This window comes from Sarcophilus harrisii, chromosome 2 (assembly GCF_902635505.1).
Source record: "Sarcophilus harrisii chromosome 2, mSarHar1.11, whole genome shotgun sequence".
NCBI classification, from domain to species: domain Eukaryota; kingdom Metazoa; phylum Chordata; class Mammalia; order Dasyuromorphia; family Dasyuridae; genus Sarcophilus; species Sarcophilus harrisii.
In genome coordinates, this window is record NC_045427.1 from 137849817 (window position 1) to 137870859 (window position 21043).

Consider the following 21043-nt stretch of genomic DNA (forward strand, 5'->3'; position numbering starts at 1 on the left):
GATTGAGGTTTATCAAGAAATGGACACCAATAGGACAAAGAAACAAGGGATTCCAACTAGAACATAGTATAGAGTTGAAAAGAGTCAATACCAGCTATCAGGTACATTTTCATTAAGAATAAGAAAGAGGGCATATGTTCAGCTGGTACACATTTAATAGGCATTTCAAGGCTGAATCTAACCATAACATTTATAATTTTCTCCTACAATTCTGGTCCATGCTTGTATTCTAAAACACCATGAGCAATGATTCAGGATCAGCAATCAGCCGATCAATATTCACTTATTAAGCACAAAAACTTTTGATTCATAATACAATCAGTGTCACAGAATTCTTCCAAGCCTCAAATATTTTCTTGTCCTTCAGTCAAGTCAATTAATCACAAAAAAAAAAAAAAAAAACTACTCTGTGCCAAGCACAGTGCTAAGCACTAAGAAAATACAAATTAAAAAGATAGTCCCTGCCCTCAAAAAGTTTATAATCAAATAAGGGAAGAAAATACCAAAAAAGAAGATAAAAGGTTTTACTAGAAAGGGACACAGGCAGGGAGTTGGGAGAAAAGGTACCTGGCACAGGGATATGGTAGAGTCCAATCTAAAGAGTGCAGCAATGAGAAACAAAGAGATGACTAGCCTAAGAGCCTTTCTTAAATGTAGGAGGGCAGAGCACTGATAAGTATGAGTATTAAAGCTAGTGTAATCTCAAAGGATGGTGAGTTTCCAGGTAATAAGGTATCTTAGGAGCATGAACATAATGGATTTCGGTGCAATGAGTACAGCTGATGAGACAGTCACAGTCACCATATGCTCCACTCACCACCATAATGGGAAAATAGAAAATGGAAATATACACTAGTATGAACACTAAGAGGTAGTGATAGCAGAAAGGAGATAGGTTCAGGAGATATAAAACTATAGTTAGCAAGCATGGAAGGACCAAGAGAGAGTTTTTTCAGGATGGGAGGAAATGAGTATGCTTGCAGGCAACAGGGAAGGAGGTGGTAGAAAGGAAAAGATGGAAAATAAATAATAGAGTAAGGATGACAGAGGGAGCAATTTGTTGAAGGAGATGGACTGAAATGGGATTGTTTGAGTATGTGTTGGTAAGGAAAAAGGCTACCTTATCAGATAAGAAAGGAATGGAGGAAGAGAAAATGACAGTAGGCATCTGAGTAACAGAAGACAAGGAAAAAGGAAGAAAAGGGATCTCACAACAAATGACCTCAATTTTTTTCTGTAAACTATGAGGCAAAATTCTCAGCTAAAAGAATAGAGGGAGTGAGAGCCATGGGAAGCTTGAGGATGACTGGAAAAGTTTGAGATAGCCACTATGTAGACTGGAATAAGTTGATAATGTAAACATAGAAAAACTGCCTTGGAGCAGTAAGGGTTCAGTTGAGATTATGTAACATAAATCTGTGGTGCACCTAGTTAGAACAGCGGTCTGATTTTCTCTCCTCTGTTCAGAAGCACATGTGAAGAAGCAGGGAAGGGAACTCTGAAGCTAAAGCTGAGGTTTGGCAAGGTGTGATTGGCAAAATGATTAAGGGTGGGCATTCAAGAAAGGAGAATAGCATAGAGTTGAAATGATTCACCAAGGAGTTAAGACAGTGAAAAGAGGGGAGAATAGCTAGTCCTGGAGGAACAACCTGGTGGAGAATTGAGGGATCACAGAATAAGAGGCATGGTGTGGATGAAACGTAGAGTTGTAAGAGAAGGCTGTGAGAGAGATGGAAAAGAAATAGATTCTGGTCAGAGAAGCAATTATTGAACATAGACGTTTACATCTGTGGCTGCTGACAAGATCAAAAGTATGACCACCTTTGTGTGGGACTAAGGTGCAGTGGAGGAGTAGCTCATGGGAAATGAGTGGAAGTGAGTGCCTAGAATATATGAGGAAGAGTCGATATATACATATTGAAATTCCTTAGTATAAAGGCAGGAGTTGAAAAACAGGAAAATAGAAACCACCTGCCAACCCCATTGTGGAAAGAATGGGAGTGATCTAAGTATCAGTAGACAATAGCTGCCAGGATTTTGATTGGGTGGAAGAAATGAATAGCCTGAAATAAAAACAACTCTGAGGTACCATCTTACATCTATTGGATTGACTAAAATGACAGGAAAAAATAATGATAAATGTTGGCGATATGGGAAAATTATGAACTGATCCAGCCATTTTGAAGAGCAATTTGGAACTAAGGCTATAAAACTGTGCATACCCTTTGATCCAGTGGTGTCTCTACTGGGCTTGTATCCCAAAGAGATCATAAAAGAGGGGAAAGGACCCACATGTGCAAAAATGTTTGTGGCAGCCCATTTTGAGGTGTCAAGGAATTGGAAATTGTGTGGATGCCCATCAGTTGGGGAATGGCTAAATAAATTATGGTATATGAATGTAGTGGATATTATTGTTCTGTAAGAAACAATAATTAGATCTTTTTCAGAAAAGCCTGGACTCTTATGAATTGATGCCAAGTGAACAGAACCAGAAGAACAGAGTATACAGTAACAGCAAGATTATATGATGATCAACTATTATCTTGGAAAAATAAAATACTATTGAATTTTTTTTAAAGAAATGAATAGCATGAATCTCAAAGCAGAAAAGATTATTATGGAGAAAGAAACTGGAAGTAGCAATGGGGAACAAAGGATATTCCAATTTAAATGAGTGAAGGTGAAACCAGTACTGGAAAGGGTACCAAGGAGGTTGTGCCATCAGAAACAAGTCAGGTTTCAATAAGATCTATTAGATGGAAGCACTGAAAGAGTCAGACTTAGGATGAAGAGAAGGATCAGGAATTCCACAGAAGACAGTTGAAGAAGTAGATGATATTTGGTTAAAGTTTTGTGGTGGGAGAGTCAAGGGGGATGGGAATGAGGAATAACGTGATGGGGATTGGGAAATGGGGTCTGGATGATGAATTACATAGGTTTAGAATCACTGGGATAGGAAAAGTATGACCAGGTGTGAGAATGTTCATCACTGAAGGGAGCACAGCACTTCTCTTCCCAAAGTAAGTGGAGATCAAGCTATTTTTAAAATGTAATATTATTATTTTATATTTATAAAATATTTTACATTATTTATATTATGTTATTTCACGATAGCACAATATTTTTAAAGCAAGTTGTACCTAAGAAAGATTTGAAGTTTCATGTATAATCCTCTTGTTTTACTTTGTATGTGGAAATACCCATTTTATTTAGTGTTAAATTCAGAATTGTTTTTTTAATTTTAAATCATAAATTACAAAAGCACCAAAACTTAAGGCAAAGATTTTTTCTGGTGTCCCAGGAAACAGACCACAAGGTAAGTGAGAATGAAGTTTCAAGGCTGAATACTTAATAGGAACAGTAACTTTTTTTCTCTTACCTTTTCTTTACAAAGAATTGCAAAAAGTTGGAAACAAAAAAACAGGAATAAAAAGATAAGTAACATTGAGTAAAATAGGGATGATTACCCAATTTTCTTATCTTTTTATTCCCTGACAGGTTGATATTTGCTTGCCTCTTTAACAACTCTAAATGAAGTCATTATTTTCAAATTATGCAAATAAATAATAGAACTATTAAAGAGAAAGTCAACTTGATGTGTCCTGATTTTCCCCATGCAGATTATGATATATTACACTTAGTTATGCTTAGAGTATCATCTGTTTCCCTCTGAGCATGTCTTCTAAACAAACAGTTTTCATTTATTCATTCATTCAACAAACACTAACCTGTACTTCATGCAAAGAACCATGCTAAACAATAGGGGGTATATAAAGATTAACAAGCAGCTGTCCCTTATTTCAAGGAACTTACAGTCTAGGAGGGGAGATGGGACATGTACAGAACTCTCAGTGAAACATTACAGAAATACCAAGTTGTTTTATAATTTAAAATATAGCAATACAGAATTAACAACAAAACAATACAGAATGCACATCTTTGTGTCTCTGCCAGTAGTTAAGCAAAGTATACCTGCACAACATGGATAATAAAAAAGATATTTATTGAATGTTGTTGACTGAATAAAAATAGGCACAAAGTGCTATTAGAGCAAAGGAATGGGGGGGGGGGGAGTAATATGGAGGTAGGGGATAAAAGGGAGTCAAGCTGAAGAAATAAGCATATATATATATATATATATATAAGTAAGCATATATAGAGTACATACTATGTGCCAATTACGGCACTAAGCACCTTTTAGAAATATTATTTCCTTGAGCAGTACCAGGAGATCATTGTACATGGCAACAACAAGGTTATATGAATATCAGTTCTGATGAATGTGGCTCTTTTCAACAATGAGATGATCCAGGCCAGTTCCAATGATCTTGGGATGAAGAGAGCCATCTGCACTCATTTGAGAGGACAGCAGGGAACTGAGTATGGATCACAGCATAACATTCTCACTCTGTTGTTGTTTGCTTGCATTTTATTTTCTTTCTCATTTTTTTCCTTTTTGATTTGATTTTTCTTGTGCAGAAAGATAATTGTATAAACATATATACGTATATATTGGATTTAACATATATTTTTACCATGTTTAACATATATTGGATTACTTGCCATCTAAGGGAGAGGGTAGCGAGAAAGAAGGGGAAAATTGGACACAAGGTTTTGCAAAAGTTAATGTTGAAAAATTATCCCTGCATATGTTTTGAAAAATTAAAAAGCTTTAATAAAAAAATCAATATTATTTCTTTTGATCTTCCCAACAACCTTGCAAGAAAGACACTATTATTATCCTCATTTTATAGTCGAGGAAAATGAGACAGATAGAAGTTAAGTGACTTGCCTAGGATCACAAATTTATGTCTGAGGCCAAATTTGAAGTGAGGTCTTCCTGGTTCCAGGACCTGTGCTTTATCCCTTGCTCCTTCAAGATAGCTCCAAGTGCTAAAGGTTAGTTCGAGGATCCTGAGGGGAAGATGCAGTCTTCCTCACTTTGGAAAAATGAAAGTAATCAGTATTTAATCATTTTTTAAAATATTGTTAAAATGTCAAAGGAACCAATGAATGCCAGGACCATTAGCACAGATGTCAAAAAGACTTATGTCACTGGTTTTAAAACAGTCCAGAGTTATTATGTTATTAGGTCAAAATATTTTCTAGGATAGTAAAGAAGGAATAAGGAGAATAAAAATACATACACAAAACACACATAAAGACTGAGAACTAAAAGAACCTGGGAATATGAAGATTAAGAGTTTTTCTTTGTAATTTTCTCTATTGCCTTATCTCCCCTGCTTCCCTGCCCTTTTCTGTATTTTTTTTTCAATTGTTTTAATACTGAAACACCTGTCTACACAAACACAAACAGTTCATACTGAATGAAAACATAATACATGGATAAAATAGCTATGTAAACTCTTTTTTTTTTAATTGAAGTTTCAGTTAAGTAAGATTGCACAGCTCTTATAATAATAATTCACAGTTACACAATGACAGGGATGAGAACTGTGGTTTCATTGGCAGAGGGAATTCTTAAATAAGCAAACTTCCTCTCACAATTCAGGTCAGCAACTTATGGTATTACAGAGTTGTATAGAGCCCTGAGAAGTGAAGGATTTGTTGAAGACCATACAGTTGAGATGTGTCAGAAGCAGGACTTAAACCCAGGCCTTTTTGGCCCCAGTGTCAGCCCTCCAACCACCATGTCTTTTATCCAATGGATACATGGTTTTTAAAGCTTTCTTACAACAGTTGTTTACTCACAAAAATCTTAAAACATACATGATATGAGGATTAGTATTGCAGTTTACAGATGAGTAAACTGAAGTTCAATGAAATCAAATGATCAGCTTAAATGATCATCTTACTAACCGGGACTCAAACTTAAGTCTCATAAGATCAAGGCTGATGTTCTTTCCACTACATGACGTTCATTGCTGGAGAGCGTGAGAGCATTATCCAGAACCTAGGTAAGCGTGCTGTTGTACAATACCGATAAACTCTGGCCAACCAAAATTTGACATAATTTTGCATATTGCAAAGGTCTTGGTCAGAGCTACAAATGTTGCATATAGACTTCTGTTCTGCTCCTGGCATTTCTCCTGGAGCAGTCAGATTGCAAACACCATATAAATTCTTCCTCAACCCTTTGTGAAGCCTCACTGACGCTCAGATAGATGATCATCTCCTAGGTGAAGATCAGTCTATTAAGGAAGACTCTGGCAAAAATCTTGCCAACAATGACTAACAAAGAGATACTCTCTTCATCTCCCACACACACACAACTGTCATAGAACAATCTATTCCCTTTACCTTTATAGAGAGGGTCAATGGATCCTAACCACAGGTTCTTTCTTAAACTGAACTGCCAAGCATTCAAACTCTATTGCAAAGAACACAACTCCATTGGGCTGGCCACATTATTCAAATGTGAAATGTATGCTTGCCAAAAAAGATTATTTTATGGAAAATTTACACAGGACAAATGCTCACGTGGTAATCAGAAAAAGCAAAACAAAGACATTCTCAAGGTCTCTAAGAACCTTGGAATTGATTGTGTAATATGGAAGACACTGGCACAGGACCACCCAGCATTCCATGCCTTCATCAGAGACAGGACTGTGCTCTATGAGAAAAGCAGAATTGTAGTAGTTCAAAAGAAATCCAAGATAGACAAATTTAGAGCATCCACCCTAAACATGCATAGGGACTCTTTGTGCCTGACCTGTGTTAGAGCATTCTAAGCTCATATTGATCTGATCAGCCACAGTCAGACACACTGTAACCTGACTCTACCATAATCATGTTATTTTGGTCCACTTTGAGAATGAAGGACAACAACCAACTATATGACAATTTTTGCAAGAATGTTTTACTAGGATAAAGTACAAGATATAGAATAAGCATCAATTATGACATATTGCCTGGGCTTAAACAGCATCCATAAAAAAGTTGAATATTACAGAAATAAGGGAAGGAAGTCTCCATTCCCATTTCGACTGATTTGATCAGCAGGGCTCAGAATATAATCACAAACCCTCTAAATTGGATGTTAAGGCATTTTCCCACAAACCCAGGACTATATGTGAAAATATCTCTAAACAATTTATAAAACTCTAAAAAGAGCTTTGGCTACTGGGAGAAAGCACCTGACACGTCCCAGGAAACATCTTGTGACAAAGAAAATCAGTCATGCTCCTTGGGCCTCTGTGTAAGTGACAAGGGGAATGAACACTTCTTCTCTCTTATCCTTATTGTGGGAGCTACCAGAAGAATGGAAGAAAATGCATCCATGCAGGAGTAGAAATACACACAGCATGAACAGACAAATAAAATAGTTACCCAGGTAAAAGTCAGCTTCAAGATACATGAGCCTTTATGGCAGACTACTATATCAAGTCAAAAAGAAGTGGTCCTTGGATACCCAAATAAATGTCCTTCCCACCCAACTGACACACTCAAGGGAAATTGAGGGAAGACTCTACCAAGAGGAAAAGAGCTTCTAGCACCAGGAACTGTGAGTAACCCGTTGTCAAACATATAGCATACACCCATATCCTGTTACCACCCGTAGATGCTGAGGATATTTGTGGCAGGGTATACCACAAGTCTAAAGGGGAATGTTTATATTAACTGTTTTTACTATACTGCCTTTGAAAATTAGTTTTCTAAATAAATAATAATAAACTCATTGGTCAAATGTTAATGTTAAGCATACCATTATGGATTCATGAGCAATAGTCTTAGAAGTGGCCACCATTAGGTTTACCAGTAGAGCTACTATTTATTACTTTTGGTAATAGACATCCTCAGGAGATTCCAACTTGTGAGAGAAAGTTGAGAAATAACCCAGAAAAGGTATTAATGTTAATGTTACTTTGCAAATGTTAAAATATGGCTTTATTTCCCATAAGTTTTCTGGCAGTCTCCTAAGAAAAGAATGTAGTAGATTAGAGTGGTATCCCAGAATCCAAAGTTTTAGTCTCAGTTCTGCTAACGATATAACTAAATTTGGACAAGTCACTTCATATTTGCCAGCCTTATCTATAAAATCAATGAGATGGACTTAGCTCTACTTTCCTTTCCAGCTCTATGGTACTAAAATCATTGCACAAATTGTGAAATTTTACTAATGTGCCTCTAATTATATGTCAGTATGATGATAATGATTTACCATCTTCTACAAAGCCATGTGCTCTGAACCTTTTTTCTTTTAAACCAATAGTAGGGATAGATCTGTCTATTCACAAAATCTTCCTTTATTTCCTTTGTTAATAACAACAAAAGAAAACAAAATTTCCTTCAGTGTCTATAATATATTCTTTGAATAGTCCCCAAAACAGCAAATCATTATCCTAAAAGGGAGATTTCATTTTGTAAAATAGCCTAAAGTTATTCAGTCAAGTCTACTGATTGAGTTGGTTGATCAAGCTAAGAAATATCATTAAAAATAAGGTTTGCTATAAGGAAATGCAATTTATTTTCCCAAGTTAGTCATTAGCAGGACTCCCAAAAAGATGCAAAAATGTTCTCAGCAATGGCATCAAAGAAATGAAGCAGTTTTCCAAGATGATTACTTTAAAGCACAATTCATTTTAATTACAATATATTTGTTTAAAATTTAGTCTTTTTACAATTCTAGACAATGTTGTGATAGTCTTCTGGATCTAAAGTTTAAGAAGAAAGGAAGACAAGTAAGAAATTTTTCCTAAACAACTAGGAAATACCATTCATATATCAGCCCTTGATACCCTCTCCTACCTATAATCTCCATCAGTCACACCATATCTAGAATACTATATTGGTGGAATAGCAAAGGGAGTGGTAAGTGTACAGTGAGGAAGGCCTGAGTTCATATCTCAGAAATGTTAAAAGAGCTATGTGACCCTGCAGAAGTCCCTTAACCCTGGCTTGCCTATTTCCTCATCTGTAAAATAAGAGTAATAACAGTACCCATCTCCCATAGTCGTTGTGATAAAACAAGGGAGAAAAAAAAAACTACAAAGCACTTTGCAAATTTTAAAGCCCTACATAAATGTTAGCTATTCTTATTATGTTCAATTCAGGGTATTACATTTTATGAATAAGATGAAAGAAAAACCCAAAAGGAAGAGTTTCTGGTTAACTAATAACCAATTTATTAATTATGGCTAGCAGATAATATATTGTTTAGTAGTTCTCTCAGAAACCAAAGACCTGTCTGTATGGAGGCCAGCTGAATGTTTAAATTCCTTTGGAAAAGGGGTTATCCTTCATGGGTCGAAATCAACTCTGACTGCTTAATAATTAATGAGAGAATGAATATTATAATAAGGTGGGCTTTTTTTATAAATGAGAGTCAGATGGACTTGACTCTGATCATGTTAGCATTCTTGGACATTTTTGGGCAAAGAGACTTAAGCAAATCATTCTGCTTCCAAAAATCCATAATAAAGGATCAATTCTCCACCCAATCCTACCTGAGTATAAGAACTGGTCAAAATTCACCTGGATTAGATTCTCTATGATTTAATTAGAAATAAGCTTTCCCAGTTGGGTAGGTCCCGCTCAAGATTGAGAAGAATGTCTCATTGTCAGTCTTGTCCTTCACAAGACCTGGACTTTGGCCTCATTTCCAAAATATATAGAGAACTGAATCAAATCTATATCTAAGCCATTCCCCAATTGATAAATGGCCAAAGGATATGGAAAGACAATTTTCAGTTGAAGAAATTGAAATTATTTCTAGTCATATGAAAAGGTGCTCCAAGTCATTATTAATCAGAGAAATGCAAATTAAGACAACTCTGAGATACTATTACACACCTGTCAGATTGGCTAGAATGACAGGGAAAGATAATGTGGAATGTTGGAGGGGATGTGGGAAAACTGGGACACTGATACATGGTTAGTGGAATTGTGAACACATCCAGCCATTCTGGAGAGCAATATGGAACTATGCCCAAAAAGTTATCAAACTGTGCATACCCTTTGATCCAGCAGTACTACTACTGGGCTTATACCCCAAAGAGATATTAAAGGAGGGAAAGGGACCAACATGTACAAAATTGTTTGTGGCAGCTCTTTTTGTAGTGGCCAGAAACTGGAAAATGAATGGATGCCCCTCAATTGGAGAATGGCTGAATAAGTTATGGTAAATGAATGTTTTGGAATATTATTGAATGTTTTGGAATATTATTGTTTAGTAAAAAACAACCAGCAGGATGAATACAGACAGGCCTGAACTGATGCTGAGTGAAATGAGCAGAGGACATCACTATACACTTCAACAACAAGACTATACGATAATCAGTTTTGATGGACGTGGCCCTCTTCAACAACGAGAAGATCCATACCAGTTCCAATTGTTGAGTAATGAAGAGAATAGGCTACACCAAGAAAGAGAACTATGGGAAATGAGTGTAGACCACAACATACCATTCCACTTTTTCTGTTATTGTCTGCTTGCATTTTTGTTTTCCTTCTCAGGTTTTTTTTTTTACCTTCTCTCTAGATCCGCTCTTTCTTGAGTAGCAAAATAACTGTATAAATATATATACATATATTGTATTTAATATATACTTCAAAATATTTAACATGTATGGGACTACCTGCCATCTAGGAGAGGGGCCTGGGGGAAAAAGGGGAAAAGTTGGAACAGAAGTAATTGCAAGGGTCAGCGTTGAAAAACTACCCATGCATATGTTTTGTAAATAAAAAGCTATAATAAAAAAAATTTAAAAAGAGAATTGGACTTTGAATGAGGAAACAGAAAAGGAAAAAACTGATTCCCCTATATTAATAACTGGCTTATAATCACTTCTTTCAGGAAAAAAATTGGTAGGGTAGATAGTATTCAAATGAGAGGGACCAGGAAGGGCCTGGAGAAGGATATGGAGATCCACATAAGATAATGAGTTAAAACAACTGAAGATAATTAATTTGCAGAAAAAACGGATAGAACATGATAGCTGTCCTTAAGTATTTGGAAGGCTGTCTCAAGAAAAAGACCTGCTCTACTTACCTACAGGAAGGAAGAACAAAGAGTAATGGATTGAAATGGCAAAAAGATACAGTAAGAACTGCCTATGAGTTGAGTGAGCTAGTTGCGTCTGGTCACCCCTTATTTGCAGTCTTCAAGTAAAAGCTAGATGGATCATTTTTCAGCTGTCTTAAAGTGGGAGTTCCTCTTTCAGATACATTTTCCTTTCTAGCTCTGAAGTTTTTGTTTTTCCCTCATATTAAGAAAAAAATCCATGGAACACATTTTTGCTTTTAATACACCATATACAAGTGACCTAATGATTAAACTTGCGATCACTTTTTTTCACAAATTTAAAAAAAAAAAATCCTACATATCCAAGCACACAACAAATTTTCACCCATTCACATAAAAAATGTTTAGTAGAATGCACTGTATGAAACACTAAAAAATATAAAATGTAAAAATAAAGTTTGAAGGTGACCTCTGCCATCAAGAAGCTTATAGCCAAGTAGTGAATGAATCACAAACTATTTTTAATTGGAATTTTAATTATTTTGTAAATATGTTGTGTTGTGTTGTGGTTTTGTAAATTACAAATCATAATGTAATATAATAAGAAGGTTGGACTTAGTGACCTCAGATCCCTTTCAACTCTCTATTACCTATTACTTAAATCCTGAAAAACAATCTGTATATGTGCTTTAAAGAATTTCGAAACATTGATTTTAGATATGAGAAAAATCATTTTTATCTTCATGACAACATCTAATACATATGTAGAAAGCATTTTCTTCACAAAAACCCTATAAATTAAGGTAGGAACATATAATTATTAGCCACATGTCCTATAAGTACCAAGTAGCAGAGACAGAATTCCAATTCAAGGCTACTGTTGTTATTTCCACTCTACCACTCTGCCTTGCTATAAAAAGAAGTTGGTAATATTGACAGGAAATGGGGGTGGAGGAGGTATAATTGGAATAAGACTTTAAAAGTTGGGTGTGTATGTGTATATATATATTTTTTTTTTTAATTTTGTGTATCTTTATATATGTGTGTGTGTTTCTGTATATACTTTTAAAAAATTTATGTTTGTATTTTGTATATATTTATATACATATTTTTACTACATGTATATACACATACAAATAACTCATATTTATTGAAATTCATTCATAATTATGAATGACTGGCATTGAGAGGAACATTAACTTTAATATTGTTAAGATCAAATGTAACATTTTCTCCTCTGTCAGACACCCTTTCTCTAAACATTCCTAGCAATGTCCTTGCATTCCTGCTCTTGGGGCTCAGTATGGGGGGATGGGGCCTGCAGCCTGGAATCTTTTTATACTGTGAACAGATCTAGCTTGCTGGCCACAGCTACTAAATGTCCTTGCTTCTTTCCTTAAGATTTATGGCAAGTTAGATCATAAAGGCAAAAACAAAAAGAAGTAGAAGTGGGTTTCCTTGCTTGGATTTGCTTGGATTGCCAAGAGCACTGGGGTCCTATGACCAGACCTCGCTCCTCACACGACCCATTCCTGTTTTTCTTCTCAAAAGTAGAAAAGACTTTCCATAAGAATACATACATACACACACACACACACGATCCAAGCTCAAGACATTCTTTATCTCGATTAAAGATACTTTTTTCCTCCACTTAAAAGTTTGATTTTATTTTAGGATTAAGAGTATCAAAGCCTAGTTTTCTATCCATCAGAATTTTGCGTAGGTCTAGCCATATTTACCTATTCTGTTTATAAAGAAAAACTAACTATGCTCATGAGAGAAATGATTATTTCTCTCTCATACTGATAGTCAATTATTAAAACTGAGAAAACACCAGATTTTTCTCCTGTACTATTTCCTCATCCAGTCTCTCAAGGACAGAGCTGAAGGAAGATAGGATTAACATTCTTTCAATTTGTTCTGAGTATTGCTAGTTCACTAAAAAAAAATGGACTTCTAATTTAAGATGAAACTTTTTTCTTCTTAGGCTTAGGGTACAGGGGGAGGGAGAAGGAGGATGAATTCTTTGTATACCCCAAGGTTGAGGGTAACTTAAGTAAATGACCTAAACATGCCAAATGATTATCCTTCCATTAAAATGCTGGCATTATTAATAAAATGATTAAATTACCAGAAATTATATCTCTAGAATCTTTTTAAATATAGAGGAAGCAGGACAGTGGAAAGAGTAATGAAGCTGAAGTTCCAAAGTAGAATCAAATCCAACCTCAGATAAACTTATAAACCATACAAATTATTTGAGCTCTCTCAGCTAATTCCCTCATCCTCACATGTAGCTACCTCACGTGGTTATTCTAAGAAACAAATGACAAAATGTATTTAAAGTGCCATTTAAATGTGAGCTATTATGATTTGTATGCAGCCTGAAAGCTTGCAGTTTTTTAAACTATGCAATTCATGATACCACTAGTAAGAAAATGATTGAAATAGATAGATAGATAGACAGACAGATGATAGATAGATAGATAGATAGGCAGATAGAAAGAAAGAAAGATAGATAGAAAGATAGATAAATAGAGCAATAGGAAAAGACTACCTTTCAGCAGAGTATAGTACTGACTAATCATTTCTCTTTGCAGGACAGATGGAGGATGTGCTATATCAATTTATCTCAGAACTACCACAGAATTAGGCTGAGGTAATTCTCAGCCTAATTGAATAGAATTCAATTCTTTACCTGTTTCTAATTTCCTTAGCCTTAGTTATACCTTAAATTCCTTTAAGCTAAGAAAATCTTTTTAGTCTAGCTTTTCTTCATCCTTCAGAAGGCACCACATTGAAGGAGTCTGCATTCTAATTGGAGATAGGGCATATAAATATGCATAAAGTAAAATAATAAATTTGTTCCTAGTAGTATAGGTAGGGGATTTCAGATAAGGAACTCCTTTCTTCCAAAGCACATGAGAAATTGCTCCACAATCTATAATCTAAAAGAAAAATATTTAAATAACAGTTCAAAACAACAATAGAAAAGATGCCCAAGGCAATATCATGTGGCAAACCAGTCACAAAAACAATCACTGTAACTTAAGTTCAGAGGAAGAAGTTATTACCTCTGGCTAGGGAAGTGAGTAGGATACTCATGAAATGTTTAAAGAGAAGGCAGAATATATAAAGCAGGGTTTTGAAACACTACATATGGTTGATTTGTGTATGTAGAAAAAGTAGAAGAGAGAATTCCATGAGGATGAGGCAGAAGGAGCAAAAACTAAAGAGATGAAATAGTATATGATGTGTTCAAGATACAATGAGAAAACCAATTTGGCTAGAGTAAAGGATCCTTTCTTGGGAAGAATAAGAAATAAGGCAGGAAAGGAAAACTAGGGCCAAGGTGTAAAGGGCCCCAAACATTAAGCTAAAGTCTAGTCTTTACCCTACAAGCAATGAGGAATTACTGAAGGGTTTGTTTGGTTTTTTTTTTTACCTTAGTATTCACATAATTAAAGAAGTATTTCAGGAAGATAATAAATTGAGAGTGACATGATCAAAGAGGAATGGACAAGAAAGAAGAAGCAGCACTGATATCAATTATGTGACCTAGAACCTAGAAATTAATCAGAAGGCGAAATATCCCTGGTGAAAAACTATTTCCTACTGTGTGTGTGTGTGTGTGTGTGTATGTGTGTGTCAGTCAAAATAAAAGAAACATCAACAATATCCTTCACATAAATGTGAAAGAAATTTGTCTCTAAAGATATCCTATCTATACTAATGATGCACTGCAAAAATGAATATTTATGAAATGTAAAATGACTCAGATTAACTTATTCCATCCAATTCCCTTCCCTAAAATTAGATTTCAAAATCATGTCAAAATGTAGATTTTGATTACAAAAGCAATTTGGGGGAAAACGTACATGACAAAAAACAAGACAATAAGATGAAACACACTTGAAATAGCTAAGAAAAAGAATGCTAAAGAATGGGAAAATGGATAGCAAAGCTAGAGAATAAAAAAACAATAAAAATAACGTTTATAATTGAACAATATTTTGCATATGATAGGTGTTGAATGCTTGTTAAAGGTTGCATATCATTCAACTTGGATGAATCAGAAAGAGAAATTAATCAAAATTCATTTATTATCTATAATGTACCAGGCACTATCATGGGCGCTAAGATCACAAAGTACAAAGAAAAAAACATTCTTTCCTAAAAAGAATTCACATTCTATTCAGTATGTGTGTGTGTGTGTGTGTGTGTTAAATATACATATACAAGAACATATATTGATTATAAAAGAATAAATATAAAGAGAATAACTATATATAAATAAAAGTAATTAAGTTCAAAAAAGGAAGACGAGAAAAGGAAGAAAAAAGGCTAAAATTAGACTAAACGTAGTCTAAAAATATAGGCAAAAAAATGGGTATTTAAAGGAAGCCAAGAAAAACTGGAAAGTAGCCTTGATTGATGTCACCAGAACATAAAATATATTACCAACCAAAGAGTAATGTTTTCCAAATACAAAGAAAAACTCATGTAAAAAAGTCAACATAGAGAATTTCCATTGGCTATAAGTTTATTTGAGAAAGAAGGGCAATTACACAATCTGTGATAGATGTTTCAGTTTTTTTTTTTTCCAATGAAAAATAAACTCCAGGTGTTTTGAGAATGCTGTAGACCATTTTACTTCAAGGTTCTTTAACCCCTTCATTCACCTGAATGAGCATGAATTCTCTTCTTTCCTCCGTCTCAGTGTATCTCTACATAACCAAGAAGAAGAACAGGATTAAACTGCCTTCACAAAGGAGACCAAATAAATCACTGTAATGACAGAATAATAAGGACAGAAAAGTAGAAAGGACCAAACATTCAAATACTTGTGCTAGGGCCAATAGATGTACAAAGACTTTCACATAGAACAATTCAATCCATTTCTAGCAAGATCCAGTTACTTCCCATGGACATTGTCAGATCTGGCCCATTATAGGTAGCCTGAAGAGAAATAGGAGATCAATATTAAATTAGTTTGAAATTTTGGGCTTCTTACTTAGAGCTGTTGGAGAGCAGGACTTTGTTACTGTCAGTAGTTTATTGAATGGCAGTTTTCCTTCAATTAATAAACCCATAATAAGCATATATTACATATCTCTATGACAGATTCTTGACTGAACAAAGTATGAAGTTAAAACTAAAGCTATCATTAATGACATTAAAAGTATAGGGTAATTATGCCTTTATATATCATGACTTAATAGAGAAAATAAATTGAACAAATAATTCTTGTCAATCTACCAATAGAACATTATTCTATGCCAGGCAATATGCCAGGCTCTAGAGATATATAGATATAACAGAATCTGCTATGGAGGAGCTTACATTCTAAAGAACTGACAATATTTTTCCAAATAAATATCTATATACCTATACATAGATATCTATGACACAAAGAGGCACTATATTCCCATGTACGTATACATATATATAATACATATATATATGCATGAAGTACACACAAATCAATCTGAAATGAAAAAGGTCTAAGATATCTCCTAGTGAATTACATTTACATCAGTGTTAAAGTTGAAGTTTTACTTTACTTGTGTAAACTTTTAGAAAGTTCTTTATACTTTTAAGTAAATGGTTAGGCGGTAAAATGAGAGGTGTCTTTTCTTTATTAAGAATTCAGTGCTGGGGAACTTTGGGTTGAATGAGGTATAACTGACCTTATTTTATTTTTAACACAGGCATTAATCTGGTAAATCCAACACATATATATATATTATAGATATGATTTACTTGACTTTCAGCAACATATTTGACAAAGTCTCCCATCATATGATTATAGACAAAATTATAGACAAGATAAAGAGATGTAGTTGAACGATGAATGACCAAAGAGAAGTCCTTAATGGATGTTAGCAGTTTGTGTGGAGAAATGGTAGCTAGTATAGAATCCTACAGATCTACTGATTGCCTATGATGTCATATTTTAATCACTAACTTGGAAGAGATCATCAATGGCATACTTAACAAATTTATGGGTGACACAAAGCAGAGAAGACTGGCTAATACTAATTTATAAATTCTAATAAGAAAAGTATAAGATAACATTTAATAATAATAAAAAAAAATGTTGTAGTAGAATATGACCAAATCTATGCTCATTACTAGAGAGAGAGCAGGTCTGAGGTAGCATCCATGATTTCAAGAGGAAAATTCCTAGGCTGTATCCTAGGTGTGGGTAGTATTTTACCTCTTTTCCAACAGAACAGAGACTTAAGGAATGCTAATAGATAGCTGTCCCTTTCCCAGGGAAACTGCCAAAGCATAAAATTTCTTTGTTTCATGGCTAACTTAAGACCTTGCAATAACTTAAATTAAGACTGTGCTATCAGGGAAAAACTTAGCGCTCAACTGAACTATCATCAGATATGATCTGATCATTGCTCTGTAGTCTTATAAACTAAGTAAATTTATTCTGTTACAAGTTTGGCTTATTCTAGGACAACCAGTAGTGCCATCCTGATACCTGAGTTTAGGATACCTTCCCAAGAATTCTAGTACAAATGTAAATTCCTATACTTTCTCACAAGTATAGAGCTATTGCTAGATAACATTTTGTTTTAATGGTTTTTACCTTAATCTGATTTTTCAAATGTGATAAGGAAGCAGAAAAGCTAAAATGATATTAAGCTACTTTTAAGAATAGTAAGGAAATTGACAAAACTAGTCATATCATGGATTCAAAGGCAATGGGAAACATCATTTTATGATCATTTACTTTTTGCTGATGATAAACATCTGCAAGAAGTTCACTATGAAAATAATTACAACTTTTGCATTTAACTATAAGCTTGGCTTATTCTAGGACATTCTAAATCCTAAATCCAGCAAAGTAGCTAAGCAAGCTTTCATAAGGAGTGACAATCCCATAGTGTTTTGTCCAGACCAGACCACATCTGATTGTAGCTTTTAATTCTGGGCATCATATATTATTAGGAAGAATACTGACCAGCTGGAGTCTATCCAGAGAAAGGTGACCATAATAGTGAAGGGGTTGAGGACTGTCCTGTACAAGGATCAGTGGGAGGAATTGGTGATTTTTACCTGTTAGAAGATTGAAGGGGGAATAGGATATATGATAGCTGTCTTAAAATATCAAGTTCAGAGTTCAAAGGGATTTCAGAGGTCATGTAGGACATGTACCTAAACAGAAATCGCTGTTTTAACATTTCCCAATACTGGTTGTCCAGCTTTCACCTAAATAACTCTTGAGAAAAGTAATCCATTAATTGCACTTTTGAATAGCTTGGTTGTTCTAACTTCAAGAGCTATCATATGGAAAAGGGTTTAGGTTTTTTCTGCTGGTAAATCCACCATCGATATGTTGTAGATATGGCATACTTGGCTTTCAGCAATACATTTGATAGGACAAGTGCAACAGATGGACACTATAAGGAAGATCTGGGTTTTCCACAAGGGAAAAATTTCCAAACAACACAACTGTCCACAAGCGCACCAAGCTGCAGTGGGAAGTAATGACTTTTCCACTGCTAGAAGGCTTCAGGCAGAAGCTGAATGCTCACTTGTCTGGAAAGCTTGCTCAGGTACGACTTGGACAGATGCCCTCTGAGTCCCTTCCCACAAAATTCTTTGGTCGGAGGAAAGGGGGGAGCTGAAGAACCCTGAGATTTTATTCTCCATTTCTACAGAGAGCTTTTACCCGACATACTCAGCCCAGTATAAGCTCTAAAGGGCAAAGCTCCAAAAAAAGCAGCAGGACCTGACTTCTTGAGTATGCCAGAAAAGGAAAGAAGGGGTGACCTAGAGAAGGAAAGCAACCTCGGAGAACACCCAAGGCTGGGGCTGGAAGGTGCCCCCCCCCCACACACACACACACACCATTCCTCTTGTACAGAAGCAGTTGTGTTCAATGTTCCCTGCGCACTTCCCGTGACTTCCCCTCCCAAAGCAGCAGTGTTTCCCAGGCAAGTGCTTCTTATGGGCTGGGCTGGAAGAAACGGCAAATACTGACCCCCGAGGAGAGGACCTTGGAGAGGAGGGAGGAGAAAAAATCAAGATGGCCCTGTGGGGTTCTTGGGGTCTGGCCAGTCATGTCTCACCGTCACACAGACTGTGGGGTGATTCAATGCAACTAGCTGCCTTCAAGGAGTTTGCGATCTAACTGGGGAAACAACAAATACGCGGCATTTAAAAAAGAGAGGGAGAATTAATAGAGAGAAGGCACTGGAACCGAGGAGGCCCAGGAGAAAGGGGATTGGGGCTGGGGCTTAAAGAAAGCCGGGAAACTGAGCTAAGGAGGGAGCATCCCAGGAATGGAAGCCAGAAAGATAACGGTGGAAATCACAAGGCCATTATTAATATTATTATTACACGCCTGGGATGTTGTGGGAAGAAAAGAAAGGAGGGAAATAACGGGCCAGAACGAAGCTGCTGAAACATAACTAGGCCTTTAGCCCGAGGCTTAGCCCCCCCCCCGCCCCCCCCACCTCACACACACACACACACATTTTCTCTCATTTCCACGCTTCCTCCCCGCCCCCACTGCCCGTAGTGGTTCCCTTCTGCGCCTGCGTCGTACCCCATGTTACGTGCCCGGGATGAAGCTGGGCACCGTTTTTTTCCCTCCAGGAGTCTCCGGGGAGAAGGGAGGGCAGCAGCGCGCTTGCGCGGCAGAGCGCGCGTCACTCTGACGGTCCCTACCTGCTACTTTCAGCGGTTCGCTGCGGCCGGCTATAGCGTCCTCGCGTCTGATGAGCTTTGAGGCTAAGTCTCCCATCATACCAGTGGAGAAGCGAGGCCAGAAATCGTGGAGCAGTCTCCGAGAGCTTGCGATCCGAGACAGCATAGACAGGGTCGGGGGTCGAGGGTCGAGGGTCGAGAGCCGAGAGCCGAGAGTGGAGGGGTGGGCGGGGCGAGCGGGCGGGCGGGCCTGGAGAAAGGGGCGGGGTGGAGTCCCGGGCAGGCGCGAGAGGGTGGGCGTGCCGCGGGGCTGGCCACTCCGCTAAGTCGGAGCGCTTTTCCCCGAGCTGGACTTGCCCAAACCGTTTGGCCCGCGTGGCTTTACCGAGGCTTCTGATGGGAGGAGCCTTGCCTCTGGCTTTGAGTTACTGATTCCTGGGCTCGGGACGTGGCGCCGGGGGTCACCGACCCCGAACTTTTATCCTGAAGAGGGGACCGCGTCCGCTTGCGAGCCTGGGTTCGAATTCTGCTAAATTAGGTCACGGACGAGAAAACTGTAGATTCTTTCCCCGCTCCGCGTGCTAAGGCCTGGGCCCAGCTGTAGAAATCTGAACTCTTTAAGGCTAGTTTAAGTGCCTGTCGCTTTTTTACGTAAAAGGGGGCAGAAAGCGATGGAGCAGAAAACGCGCCTCTGGGACCCGGTTAACTCTCCGAATTTGTCCGGCCTCAGGCTGTGGCCTTGTCAGAGGGGACTAAGGACATCCGAGGCCCAGACCTGTGTGGTTTTCCCCCGAGCCTGTCCCCGACCTCCAACTGAAACTTGGGCCAGTCACCCTTTCGGGGCTCCGTTACCGCGTCTGGGAGGCGAGGCGAGCATTGCCTAACACCGCCTGTCACAACAGGACTGTGGGGAAAGTCAGACTCGGGTTGCCCAAGAAACAGGGCCTTTATTTTACCCAAGACCTCCTGTATGTAGTAGCTCTGGTGCCGGCGTTGTCCTGGGGCTCCATGTGAGGAGAACACATAGTAGAGGACGTAGAAATCCTTGCTTGTCTGATGTTCCGTTGGAGACAACCCAGAAGTGACCAGCGATTGACTGAGAATAGTGACTTTTAAGGAGTTTTCAAAGCGCTTTAAAGACACTCTCTCAATGGAGCTTAACATTGTGGAAGCGCTAAAGATTCTTCTTATTTCAACTAAAAGTTTGGAGAAAAAATGTTTTCTGCGGCAGCTCGGGGTGCAGCGGGGAGAGCCCCAGCCCTGAAGTCAGGAGGGTCTGAGATCGAATCTAGCCTCAGACCCTTAGCGCTTCCTGGTGTGTGACCTGGGCAAGTCGCTTAACCCCAATTGCCTCAGCTAAAAAATGAAAAATTTTTCTACAGCCTAAAACTCTCTTCCTGACTTTCCTCTTTTGGAAGTGTTGTTAGGTCAGAAATAAAAGGTCTTTCT

General features: G+C 37.2%; 1 protein-coding gene and 1 long non-coding RNA gene across 2 annotated transcripts in view; both read right to left on the minus strand.

Annotated features, from left to right (window-relative positions):
• Window positions 1-19794, minus strand: part of MSRA (methionine sulfoxide reductase A) — a 509773-nt gene extending 489979 nt beyond the window's left edge. The window contains exon 1 of the mRNA XM_031950908.1: window positions 19616-19794. Coding sequence (XP_031806768.1) covers window positions 19616-19760 — 145 coding nt within the window. The 5' untranslated portion in view covers window positions 19761-19794. The remainder of the gene's footprint in view (window positions 1-19615) is intronic.
• On the minus strand, window positions 15658-19609 carry LOC116421428. The gene is made up of 3 exons (XR_004231783.1): window positions 19494-19609; window positions 17904-17998; window positions 15658-15883 (listed from the first exon to the last, which is right to left on the minus strand). It is a non-coding gene; the product is annotated as an uncharacterized LOC116421428 (long non-coding RNA).
• Window positions 19795-21043: the final 1249 nt, after the last annotated feature.